The sequence below is a fragment of the Podarcis raffonei genome, chromosome 9, assembly GCF_027172205.1.
Source record: "Podarcis raffonei isolate rPodRaf1 chromosome 9, rPodRaf1.pri, whole genome shotgun sequence".
NCBI classification, from domain to species: Eukaryota; Metazoa; Chordata; class Lepidosauria; order Squamata; family Lacertidae; genus Podarcis; species Podarcis raffonei.
In genome coordinates this window covers 22,185,394-22,198,954 of record NC_070610.1, presented here as the reverse complement: position 1 = coordinate 22,198,954, position 13,561 = coordinate 22,185,394, and the positions used below count along the sequence as shown (strand labels likewise).

The 13,561-nt window shown below is 38.9% G+C and overlaps 1 protein-coding gene across 16 annotated transcripts in view; it reads right to left on the bottom strand.

Moving 5' to 3' along the window:
• PCM1 (pericentriolar material 1) overlaps positions 1 to 13,561 on the bottom strand; it is a 48,945-nt gene that overhangs the window by 15,359 nt on the left and 20,025 nt on the right. For 11 of the 16 annotated variants that reach the window (XM_053404447.1, XM_053404454.1, XM_053404453.1 and 8 more), the window contains 14 exons: positions 12,846 to 12,994; positions 11,751 to 11,880; positions 11,219 to 11,335; positions 10,937 to 11,127; positions 9,872 to 10,075; positions 9,031 to 9,253; positions 8,213 to 8,358; positions 7,589 to 7,779; positions 6,513 to 6,690; positions 5,605 to 5,963; positions 5,321 to 5,488; positions 3,260 to 3,316; positions 934 to 1,106; positions 715 to 843 (listed from right to left, as the gene is read on the bottom strand). In XM_053404447.1, the coding sequence (XP_053260422.1) occupies positions 715 to 843; positions 934 to 1,106; positions 3,260 to 3,316; positions 5,321 to 5,488; positions 5,605 to 5,963; positions 6,513 to 6,690; positions 7,589 to 7,779; positions 8,213 to 8,358; positions 9,031 to 9,253; positions 9,872 to 10,075; positions 10,937 to 11,127; positions 11,219 to 11,335; positions 11,751 to 11,880; positions 12,846 to 12,994 (2,415 nt within the window). The remainder of the gene's footprint in view (positions 1 to 714; positions 844 to 933; positions 1,107 to 3,259; positions 3,317 to 5,320; positions 5,489 to 5,604; positions 5,964 to 6,512; positions 6,691 to 7,588; positions 7,780 to 8,212; positions 8,359 to 9,030; positions 9,254 to 9,871; positions 10,076 to 10,936; positions 11,128 to 11,218; positions 11,336 to 11,750; positions 11,881 to 12,845; positions 12,995 to 13,561) is intronic. The other 5 variants (XM_053404455.1, XM_053404464.1, XM_053404458.1 and 2 more) reach the window with 1 other exon arrangement.

Sequence of the window (13,561 nt, the reverse complement as noted above, 5' to 3'; positions counted from 1 at the left end):
GAGGAATATTTGCTTTTATTTTAAAGGAAAACTCAGGGGAAAATAAATGGAGTAAAAAGTGAGTAAAAGCAGTCATGAGAAAGGATAAAAGCTGGAAGAAATCAACTGTCCATGGGGCAAGGTAGGGGAAAAACTGGAGATGGGAGTTATGGAAGTTAATGACTAGTATGGTACAAGTTGGTCCTGCCTGCCCTAGGTAGAGATAGACTGTTAATCTGTTGTTGCCTTGCCCACCTGGGGAAAGGCCAAGCCCAGGCCACATCCCTTGAAAGTAATTCCCACTGTTCAATGTGGCATATTCCCTAAAATGCATGTTTAGGATTGCAGCCTTAGCAAAGTACACAGAGCTCAGAATTAAGAGATCATACAAAAGGACTATGATAAGGTTGAAAAATGCTATGTGGAAAGACATTGAACTGGCCAGAGATCACCTCTCCTCCAGGAAAGACCAACTGTCAACAAAAAAAAATTAGGGGACATAATCACTTTACACAATTGCTTAAAAGAAACAAGCTTTACCTCTGCATTTCTCTCTTACTTTTGCACAATTCCCATTTGAAGTTGTATCATAATAAATATTTTCACATCAAAGTCTAATGGCTCAAATCCATACATATTTTATTATCAAATGTATTTATGCCGAAATCTAAAACCCATTTTAAAAAGGTTGGATTTTATATTAAAATACCCAGACAAAGTTTTCAAAACCCTTACGTCATCAGTCGTTGCAAGGCTTTCACTGGGAGTAAGTTCTGAATTTGATCCTGCCCAACCTGCAGAGTTCAGTGGTTTGGGACACTCTCCTTTTGCATTCTCTTCAGAGGCATGTCTGGTCACTATATCCTATACAATGCAACAGTTTCGTTAATGATTGCATTAAGAAAATGTTTGCTTAGCAAAGCAAGTCCAAAAATCATGGTTTTATTAAGGTACCTGTAAAGCATACAACGCTCTTTGTCTCAAATAGTCTGAATTGAGCATCTGGAGCTCATGAAAAAGCTCAATCAGAAAATGAGGGCGAGATTCATTTTGAGATATCAAAGTGGCTACTTCAGAGTAAATGGTGTCTCGCAAAGCTTCAAACATAGAAAGATCACTGCCTGTTTCTGTAGAAAGAAAAAGAATGAATTAAGTACCATTATTATTCTCCATTGACATTTCTCTCCTGTTACAGCATGGAAAGTGGTTTTGCTCATCCAAGGAGTGGTATTTTCTTCTAGCAGCAGATCCTTGTGCCTTAACTGCTTTTAAAGAGCCTCCCGATATTGGAAGGGGCTGCTGCTATAAACAGGCAGCGGAAAAGACCCTGGGCACAAGGGAGTACTGCACACAATAGTTACAGTCCTTGTCATTGTGTACTTCTTTTATAGGTGCAAATGAACTGCTGCATATTGTATTTTATAGAGCTAAACAAGTATCTACTGAATGTTTGCCCTGCGAAAGGGAACTAAATACAACAAAACGTAATTGACATAATAATTAATACAATGCATTGCAACAATGAATTCACTTGAAACCCCACACAATTACTGTCACACTGCTACAAAGCTCTATTTGGTGACAATGTGTTCACTGAGGTTCGGTTTTAGATCTATTTGTTTTCAAACGCATTCTAAACACAGTTGATGTAGCACATCTTGCTGTTGGGTCATTAGTTAAGTGTAAGTCAAGGATGACTTTTCAAAACATCAGCTGTGTTAGTGTAACACTCATGGTCACAGGATACTTTAAAAGTATGGCTGGGATCCAAAACAACTCTTGGACCTCATGCAGCTAGTTGTGAGGTTCTTTGGATTCTGGCCTAACAAATCTATCTTGTTTCGCTGTCCACTTCATGCACCTAATGAAGCTATTGCAGCTCATGCCAAAATACACTTCGTATCAGATGACCCTTGGATTTGCTGCTTAAGTAGTTGAACACATTTAAGTATAGTAAAATCCAATTTTGAGTTTCAGCAACCACAATGTACTATTTACTTTTGGGCAAAAGTAAACATGTAGAACTTAGGAAGCTGCATATACCAAGTCAAATCATTAGTCCTTCCAGCTCAGTATTTTCCAGCCCTAACTGGAACGCCAAGGATTGAACCTGTGACCTTTAAGATACAAAGCACATGCTCTACCACTGAGCTATAGATCTTTTGGCTTAGGGTTAAGGGTGAGAAATAAATATCAGTCTTTTATCTAAAAGGACAGGTGGCATTTCACACCCCTTTTCTACTTCTTCCCAACTAGCAAATTCTCTTATTTGAGTCCAATGGGCACTGCTAGCTCTGATCTGCCAGCAGGGCATACCTTTGAAATGTTCACCTCAGCATAAATGGTGACACGACAGCTGGATTTTCAATACCTCACCTACTCACGTGAGAAATTAAGCATCTACAGTAGACATAGAAATACTTTCATTTTCCTAGAAGAAACCAAGTGATGCTACCTGTCCATGCTTTATGGTCCAACAGTAGCTCAAACAGCAGATTGTAGAAATATTTTCATGTACTGTACCTCAACTATCTCAAAACACGAACAGGTACTTCTGGATCCACTGGTGGTGCAGAGAGCCCCTTCCTGAAGAGGGATAGCTAACTTCTGCTGTCTATGCTCTTAGATGGTGGGAAGAGGTGGCCTTCATTATATATCTTTAGGTTCCAGGCAAAAACGTGTCTCTTCAACCAGGCCTTTAGCTGATTAATATGTTCTTTTAAATGTGGGGGTTATTGGTTTGTTTTTATTCTTGTTTTTGCTTTAAGTATTCCTGTGTTTTATATTTATGTTGTGAACCACCCTGTGATCTTTGGATGAAGGGTAGTATACAAATTAAATTTAAATAAATAAATAAGATTTAGGAATACACTGTTAGTTTCAACCGTAAGAGATACAAGGGCAAAACTCCGCTCGAAAGTCATATCCTCTGACACAGAAGTGCTTAATTCCAGGATAGTCAATATGGTGTCCTCCATATTTTTGGACTCCAACTCCCATCACCCCCTTCTAGCATGACCAGAAATGATGCCAACTGTATTCCCAAACATTTGGAGGGCACCATGCTGAATACCTTTGCCTTAACTGGTTGTTCAGGGTTGGCTATGACTTTCCGTAATAATAAAGTACCTAATCATGAAAACAAGTAGATTAAAAAAAAGGTATCATTTGGATTAGTGCACCTTTTGCTAATTCAATAAGCAAGCTACTTGTTAGTTAGGACAAGAGACCAGAAAATCAAGGTAAGGTAAGTTTGGAAGCTAAGCAGCAAGTGCATTACCTGGTGCTTCTATGCATGCATTTCTGTTAGACTGCTGCAGTATTCTCCTAGCATGTGCTGCAGGAAAGGGGTGGGTGGGAAGGACAGACAGTGATAAACACAAAAATGTGTATCGGAAATAAAAGCAAGGTCTAATGAAATAATGGGAGAAAGGCTATTCAGTGATCCAAATGAACAAAACAAAACAAATCTCCAGAGAACCCATGTCTCTTGGGGGGGGGGGGGAGTGATTTGAGAAAAGCATATTACCACAAAAATTTCCAAAGGGGGAAAAGAAAAGATCCCAGAAAGAATTTTTCAAGTATGCGCACTGGATTTCTCGCTCACTCTATGTCCACATACAGGCGCCTCTCCACTTACGCGGGGGTTACGTTCCCGGGTATTGCACGTATACATGAAATCAAAGTGGGGAACACTTTTATCTAAACCTCTCTGCAAGCCTCACAGTTGGGTGCAAAGGCTTCTGGGATTGCTAGCTGTTTTCCCACTCTTTTTGCGACATTTTAGCACTTTTCCAGTTTAATTCTTTTTATTTATTTCTGGGCGTCACACTTATATGCGGTCTAACTCGTGTACGTGGGGACACGCCTGTACACAGCGTCAATGAGATCATAATTGAAACTCGTTTACTAATAAAAGCAACATGAAAATATGAGCATTCAAAAATATGACCCTTCTTGTTTCAATTCTCAAGAGCACACTGGTCTCCCACGATTTCAAAGAACCCCAAAAGGGGGAGACAGAGAAAAAAAAAAGAAACCCATACGCACACACCACATTGTTAAAAAGGGACACTGGAGGCATTCAGTTGCAATGCTAAAACATGGTTTAGTGCTACAAGAGCAGGCCAGCCTCCCCATGCAATCATGTGCTTCCTCCACTGGCACAACTATGAGGAGGAGACTGGATTCTCCTCCTCCAGCTTTAGATTAATGACAGTTTATAGAATGTCATCTGAGCTCTAAATTGTGGTTAACCAGAAATAGGATTACTGAAAGGAAACCAGCCTTCATAAACTACAGCTTGTTTCCACTAACCGTAAGATTAACCCGGCTTGTCTGGGTTTGGACTACATGGCAAGCTGTGCTTAATCAGAAATGAAGAAGAGAAAGCTTCTGAATGCCTCCTGGTAGCGGCACAGGACTAAGGGAGGGAAGTGGGAGGCGAGGCTCATTCTTGCAATGCTAAACTATGGCTTTGTGTTATTTCCAAATCAGCCCACGGGCAAATCATTAAATGTGCTTAACAAATATGTTTAACGTTTGAATAGAGATGTGTGGGCCTTCCATTTATGCTCTCTAATATCCAAAACTGGATTTCAAATATTACCTGCAATCAGCAGTGATCTGATATATACCTGAATGTGTCCCTTTAAAAGTGAAGAAACAACAACACTGAGAGCAGTAGTTTTAGACCTGTTGCTATTTATTTTTACCCAAGCCTCTCTTATTAAGAAGAAAGCAACGGAATCAACGCTTCAATAAAATATTATAAAAAAATTAAAGACTAATATAATGGCCTGAATCTAGAGTCTCTTTTCCAAAAATCAGAGAGACCATTCAATTCACTGAAGGAGCTGAGATCTAGCAGATGCTCCTGCTTTGGGGGAAGAGAAAATACATTTTTGTCCTATTCCTCCTTCTCTCTGCAATTCCTTCACACTATCCCCCAACACTATTCTACAGGGTCAACCCAACCCTCTGAAGGAGGCTTTCTGAAGGTACAATCCATTACAATATCGCAGGGGGAAATTAACATGAAAGGCTCAGTTCTATGCATGGTCACTAGAAACTAGATGCCATTATATTTAAATATATTTCGGATTGCAGACTAAAATTCCATGCATGATCTTCTGCATACAATAGTTTCCATCTGTACATCTACACTATACATAGTGTAGTTTAAAAAATAAATAAATAGCAAGTAACAATTATGTGAACGTGATAATTGGGTTACCTGAAAATTTTCATCCCAGTAAGATTCCCAGTTCTTCTTTGAGCATGCAAGTAACCACGGAATTGGTACACTTTAAAATAAAAACTGTTAACTATTTTTAAGTACCTGAGGACATTTCTGATGATCTACTGTATTTAATTATTTTTTCTAGTTGCTCTCGATTCTTTTTACTGAACACCTTTGCTTGGACAACTTCTTCCTTCCGAGTTGAGTGCCTGCTTCTGTTGCTCTTGTAAGGCTCGCATGTACTGGAAACACTGGCACTTTCAAAACCTTAAAATAAAAAAGATCCAATTTGCACAGATTGCCCTTTCCATAGCCACCCTGCCCCCAGATTATTGAAAGAAAGATAAATAACCCCAAATTATGGGTGTTTCATATGAACCTACCATTAGATCTTGATCGGTTTTTAAATTGAGAAGCATTCCTCCTCTTATTCTTGGACTTTGGTGTTTTGTCTTTGGAAGCTAGACTGGCCTGTGCAGATGCTTTCCGAGGTTTAAAGGTTTTAGTCACAGTGGTTGGATCCACTGGATCGGGCATACTACTAAAGCTCTCCAGAGATTCTTCATCAAATTCTCTCCTCCTGCTCGTGCCAGCTTGATTTTTGTGATTACCACATCCTGCGTTTTGTACAGGTATTGCAAATCCAGACTTGAGAAACAAAGGTTTTTCTTTTCCTCCTTCCTGGTGTCCATTTGACCTAGTTGATCTATTCTCTGTTTCTTCTTCAGGTTGCAACTGACCTCTTAAATGGGGGGGGGGGGAGAGAGAGAAATCACAATCATGGCATAAGAGGCAAAGTCAGAAGTTTTCTAAGGAAAGAAGTGTATTTCCAGACAGCCATTATTTGAAATCTATAACCCATGCTGTTCCAAAGGTGTCCCAAACAATATTTTCTCAGTAGGCATGGGAAAGTCTGATGTGGTCTTTGGATACAGGCAAATCATTTCTATTTTTCCTTCTGGAAATGAAATAAGCTGAACTGGTTCAAGAAATATATTGGATCTTTATGAGCTTGAACCAGCAACTAATCAGAGCTTCAATCAAACCCAAACTGAAATAAAACAGTTAATAGATTGTTTCTCTAAGCAAAGACAACTGGTTGCTGATGCCCCAAAATCTCATCCAAAATCACAATATTTGATAGGCTATCTATAAAGAAGTGCTTTCACAGAGATCAGCACAACAAAGAATACAATTTCATAACTAAATCACTCTTATAGGACAGGTTCTAATTTGAGCCCGAATAAAAAGTGTGGCTCACGAACACAAGTTCAATTTAAGCTTCAAGTACCTTGGTTTTTCTACTCCACCAGTAGAATTACTTTCAAAAGGTTTTGGAAATGCCATATAGTCCATTTTCCCAGTGGTGTTAGGCTCTATGGGTTGCTGCTGATGTTCACTGTTCTGAGCTGTACAGTTGTGTGGAAAATCCCCCAAACCAGATGGAAACATTGGGCCAAAGTTTATACCTGTGAAAAGAAATCACACCAGAAACATTACTGCTTCCACAATTCAAAAAATTATATTATAAAATACAAAGAAAGATGTATGATAGACCATAAAAATGCTATCAAGCTTGTATCCAATCTTTTCCCATAATTCAAGTTTTAAAAAAACGATTTCAACAAAATAACAAAGGGTGTGCACTGACTAGGGAAGAAACCGTAACAACTTCCATACTATATTTACCGAAAACTATTCCTGATTTGAGTTACTTATTATGGAATAGGCAACAAAACCACTGTATATATTAGGTAAAAGTATCTGTTGTTCTAAATGAACATTGCCTTCTACCAAAAGCATTACTTTATAGATGTGTTTAAGATCTATGGTAACTGTTGCCACATCTAGGTGAGGACTAGCAAATTATAACTGGTTTATATTTAATCCTTGGGTGTTTTAATCCTTGTATTTACCTACAACTATCAGAGTAATGGCTTCACATTATTATTTAGGAAATAGAGTAACTCAAATGGACTCAATTTTATTATATACAGATGACGTCTAAAATATACAATGAAATAAATGCATATTATTACCATACATCCATGTATGCTATTGGTTATCTAGCCTACTGTGAAAGAAGGACTTTAAAACTTTTTTCCTTCTGAGACTTCATAGTTTTGAGGAAAGCATGTTAGGTAGATGGACTGAAGAGAGGGCACAACATTTAAGTCATGCTGTGAATAAATGCGCTACAATGAAATTAGTGAGGAAAAATTTACGGAGACTTGGGAGTGTTTGCTTTCAAGGTAAAACAACATGAAGGCAAGAAATGCTACTTTGAAGCACTTATCTTGGGAACAGAGAAGCAAAACACATGGAGATCTACTGCTAGTAATTTGCTGCAGTTCTGGAAATGCCTACCTGGTGGGAAAGAGGAGAAATTTGTGAACCCGGGCATGCTGAACAGGTTCATTGTTTGGGAAGGAAAACCAAAGGGACAAAACATCGTTGGTGATGGAGGCGGTGGAGCCCTGCTGTCTTTCTCCTTTGTAGTTGTTCTTGTCTGCTGTTGCTCTTGCTGGCGCATTAGATCATTTAACATTTGCTTCAACCTGTGAAATAATGGTATCTGAATTTCTAATACACAGACTAATAAATACTCAAGGACAAATCAGTCTTTGAAGCTAACACTAGTAAGCAGAAATGCATCTGTTTCCAAATTTCAGTCCCTAAGCAATTTCAACAAAGGTTAAAATATGACAGAGCTCTAACATGATCACAGAATTATCAAGTCGGACCATTACAGTCTCATCTCTATTGTGTTCATAAAAATAGCATGTAATTTATCTTTTAAATATTACATAAGATGTCACTACAATGTGTTTCTTGCACTGAGGTTCTGGAGTACTCAGGAGCACACACGTAACAGTCTAATACAAGTATTTTCTTAAATACAATAAATATAAGACACCATTTTTGTGCATCATTACAGCCTGTCTTCTTTCAAATGTATGGAACAGACATCTATAAAGTTGAAATGAATACCTTTGAACATTATTTTGTTGCCAAGTCAGTTGAGTATAACACTGATTTAACTGATGCATTATAAGGTGTACTTGTGGTGAAGCAACGTTACTGGGCAACACACTGTAAGGGCCAGTAAGCAATGTCTGCAACAGGCAGGAGAGAGTCTGCAGAGAAAAATATGTGAAAATATAGATCCATTAAAATTAATTCTATTTATTAGATTTCTACCCTGCCCTTCCTCCCCCAAAGGAGGCGAGGGGGTACAGAATATTAACTTTTCATTAAGCTTCTTTGTCCCATCTTTCCACAATCTTGAGCCAAGATAAAATAACAAACCTTCGCACCTTTAAAACAAAATGCTAATGTTAGTCATTAAAATATTTTACTGCCCAGCCCCTAACCAAAAGTCTTGCAGAACAAGAAGGATTTTATTTCTAAAATCTAGGAAAACACATCTTCTTGGGGATCATTCCATAAACTTGCAACTATGCAATGAACCTAAGTTCGTCTTGAAGTTCACTTCAATGGGTCTAAAAATTCAACTCATAATCAGACTGGAAGTCAGAAGCAGCAGGATCAAGAAAGGATAATATATCTGGACTTGTTCTGTCACATATTCAGAAGAAATGAAAAGCTGGAAACCACCCTTTAAATACTGAAAAATGAATCCTTTAAAATTAGTGGCAGTCTCCCGCTCTCCAAAGTATAATCCCCTTCAACGGTGGGCTCAATTCTGCCTCATCAACAAGACAGGAAGGACAGAAATGTAGGAAACATCCAACCTGTTGGATGGGAACATGCAGAAGAGAAAATTAAATAAGTCTTTCACATTCTACCTGTTGATCCTGCATTAAAGTCTGACAAATATTGACACTGAATTCAAGCTGTTTCTTTAGCTGGTTAATCTGCTCTTGCCACTGTTCTTTCTCTTCTACATGAGAAAGCTCAGACATCCAGCGATGGTTTTCTTGCCGCCGCATGCTGATATTCTGTTGCTGCTTTGCTTTAGCCAGAGGACGATAGTTTCCATCTGCTGAAAGAGGACGAGGATTCTTCCAGCTGAGAACAACGAGTGTTTTGACAAGGGATTACACATTTCTAAATTGCGCTCTTGGTACAAAGCATTTCATTAAGTAAAAAGCCAGTTACGAGGCCAATGAGAAACAAGCAATTCAGTTCTGAAGGAACACAAGCCTAGTCCAGAGCAAACATGCTTCTTTCCCTTCACACCATGCAGGTAACATGATGTAGTCACCTAATTTGTGCAGTGTCCGTTTATCCTCTTTTTGATGAGCAGGAATTTCTTTTATCTGGCTTTGAGATAGAACACAATGCATAATGCCAGGGCTCTGTGTGATAGCAGAACAGAGGCATGTCTCTCCTCTACAGCACGAAGCCTCTCACTATTCCAAAAAATGTTTGGAATGGGGCTTAGAAGTTAAACATCAGTAATACTGCACAAATGAATTGTAGGCTGACCAATGAAGTTACAGAAAATATTACACTAGATATCCATACGTTCATAGTTTCAGGTTATATAAAACCTTTCAGAGTGAACTTCACAGTATATAAGGACTAGCATCATAATGCACAGCTTAATAAGCAGCAAAGGGAAAACATTTTCTTGGCGGGAGCAGTTTACAACTTAACTGTCGGTAATGAACATGCAAAACTAACCTCTCCTTATCTTCCTTTGCACAGTATGTACTTTGATCTGCGTTATTGGGACACACAGAGTACTCATTGGAACTAGATTCTTGCTCCTCTTCCTCTTCCTCTTCCACTTGACCAAGCCCGTCAGAAAGATATGCATCTTCATCACCACCATCTTCATCTTCATCAAATGCACACTGAGTAGACCCTCCCCATGTTGCCATGGTTCTAGCATCAAGTATTAAAAAACAGTCATTCTGCTGCTAAAGTATAAGGTAAAATTAGATCACGAAAAACTAAGTTGCACGCTGGATAAAAATAGCTAACATGCACATCTCAAATTAATCTCCTAGAAACACAATTTGCTTTGATTTATCTCTATGCCTTTTAGGAATTCTGCACGATTCAAATTAAATTTATGACTTTTGATTTATGTCATTTTTAGATTATTTCCCCACCTTCCAGAATATAAATTTTGTTCCTACTTGCTCCTGCATTTTTAAATTCACAGCTATGTATTTCCAATATAAGGATTTAGATATTTATTTGTTTTTGGCAAGGCCAAAATGTTTATAACCAGACAGTGACTGCTCAAGTCTCCCAGACTAAAAGTAGCAAGCATGACTATTTAACCTGCTTAATCAGGCTAGTCATAACAGTGATTCAAAATCCACTGTGGGAATGAAGTCTTAAAAGCATTTTTTTTTTAAAGTGTGGGTGGAGGAGAGGAGTATATAATTCAGTTCCAGAAATGAACATCCTCAAGAACAGGGCAATTTTTTAGATTGGTACAGCAGCTTGCATGCTGCTGGTGAAAAGGTGCACAGACATGAGGAAGCAGTATTATCATACCAGTGATCAAGTGTAAGTCTACTGGGGTTGGGGAGGAAGAGATAAGAGGTGATCTCTTCCCTTCCTTAAACTGGTTAGCAGAAAGCAATGCTCAGTTTCAGAATAGGCTGTTCTAATTATGCCACATTTAAAAGTAACACATCTAAATACAATTTTGAAAAGTGATTTATCTTTGCAGTGAATACAACTTAAATATACACCAGATGAGAAAGCAGGGTATTTTACTTTTTCTCTTACTTTTCTGTTCTGCTTTGTTGGGGAGTGCACTGGGTCTCTGATCCATCACTTTTAGTAGATCCAGCACAAGCAGATGTGGTATCTGCTAGGTCCCTTCTCCTCTGGTGCTCAGCCATTAAGGCTTCAAGCTGCTTTCTTCTCTGTCGCAATTCTTCTCTCAAAATCTCATGTCTGCGCATCTCAGACCAAAGCTGTTTAAAATAAAATATTAAGAGAAAATATTTTAATGCAATGCAATTCAAAATATGCTATTGCAGTTTTATACACAAGAATATGAAGCACCTCAGTATCGATTGTGGCTGTTTCTTCTGGTTGAACCACAATCTTGTTGGTTGCGCTGATTTCATTCGCAGCTGGCGCTGAAGTATTCCCAGGGCAATTATCCACACCAGATGACAACTAAGAATAAAGTGTTAAAATTACATTATTAGTATTTGAATAAGAACCTTTATCAAGTTAATGAAATCTGTGGCATCACTGGCTTTTTAGTGATCCAGTCAATTTCATTTTTCAACAGGCAAGCCAACACAAGACTGCTGTCTACAAACTAATGTTCCAAGCTTTTGAACTACTCATCCAGCTATTTACAGACCCATCATCTTTCAAGCACACATCTTTTTCTCACTATTTCTGACCTTTCGGTATATTGGCAATCCTATGCTCAAAACTCATATTTATAACTACAAGGGCTAACACACCCTGCATTTAAATGAATAAAAGCTAGGCTTAATAATCTTGCGGTTGAGATGCCAAGCAGAGTTGCCCTTGGGATTTTGTATTTCCCTCTCTCGTGTTAAACCACCGTTCTACCTACTTGAAGATCTGGACAAGCTTTCTGCAACACCTGGATCTTTTCTTGGATCTTTATCAGTTTCTTCCTTTCTTCTTGGAGATGTTTCAATTCTCTCTGTTGCTGCTGAAGCTTGGCTTCATAAAATTTCTCTCTACAACAATAAAGCATTCTCATGTTATCATTCTCTGCAAAGGAAAAAACCTGAAGTGGTTACAGACATCTAACTGGGCAATTCCCTACTTCTAACTAATTTGTCAAAAGCAAAAACAGATTAATTAGGAGAACATACACTGCAGAAGTTTAAAATGTATTTTTCTTCTTCTTGGACCAATCAATTCTGTATTGGGCAAGGCCTTCCAGTTCCACAGCACTCCCAAGTGAGAGTGTTATATACCACAAACCAATGGCAAGGACATATGGCCAAGACAGCCCCACCTAAATCAGAAAGGGTATATGAGGCCTTAGCTGAGGAGTTGAGTTCCTGTAGCACCCAAGATGTTACTGGACTCCAACTCCCATCATCCCTTGTTGAAGGATGAACAGATGGAGGGCCACACACACCACATTCCTTAGACAATCTCATTCAAAAATGATGTATGGGTAACCAGGCATCATGGGAGGTACAGTGGAACCTGTTGTTGAATGCTTTGGAAGGCAAACAATTTGGAACTGAACGCCGACAACCTGGAAGTGAATGCTTCCATTTTCGAAACTTTTTCGGAAGCTGAACGGCTTCCGAGGCATGTTTTTCATTTTCCCCCATTGACTTTGCAGCCAGCCCTTTCAAATGCTGAACAGTCTTCTGGAACAGATTACGTTTGAAAGCCAAGGTTCCACTGCACACTATCCTGCCTGCTCACTGGGTTAAAATTTACTTATCCGCATGTAAAGAATTATGCCAAATCCTCACTATAACCACCACAGATTCAGAGAGCCGAACACCAGGAGTTTGCACGCTTCCTTATTTCCTTGCTTGTTTCTGCTTTGATGGTCAGCAGAAGTCATTTTCAGGCAGAAACCAGGCAGGGAAAACTCTCACATTATATATAATCCCCTCAAATGCAGTCAGTAAATCTGCCCCATCATTAACTTTAATGCATGTGAAAGAGACTGTACCTTGCTTTTTCATTCAGAACTACACCTTTCTGGGACTTGTTTGCACTGGTTCGAATATTGTTTGGTTGCTGCTGCGCTTTTTCCTCTTCAGCCACAAAGAACTGATCCATGTTACCCTGTCCTGAAGCCTCTGGTTCCACTTCATCGTCCTAAAATAGAAACAGTGTCTTCAGCTATGACCTCACTGAGCCTTCCACCTTTCCTTTCCTTTCTCTCTCTCTTTTGCACCATCCAATGCAGTTTTGTTGTCAGGTGTCCCATTGTCAAAGTCCCATTGATTAAGCATCTTTTCAACACTTTCCTGCTGAAATCAATACAACTGAAAATGCTTTAATTTGACTGGAAGATGTCCCAAATAAACCTTCAGAATTCCTTGCTATTGGGTTCCCTCTTTTTCATGATACTAAAAATATGTCAACTTTTGAGACCATCTGTAATCGAGAGCTGGAAATATAATTTTTATTTAATACCTTCAGATACTGAAAAAGAAGTTTTCAGGTTTCCGCAGCTTAAAAGCATTTCATCATTTACTGATGAAGCCGGAATACAGTACGAAAAATGACAACAATGAACAACCACACACAATATTGGGCCAGATTAAACTACGCAATTGATGGCAGAAGCCAGCTCAAGGATTCCCACTAGCACAGCAGGGCTTCCCCCATCCCCCAAAATCCACTCTTGCAGGTTGGGAGAACCCCTCAAAACAGCACATG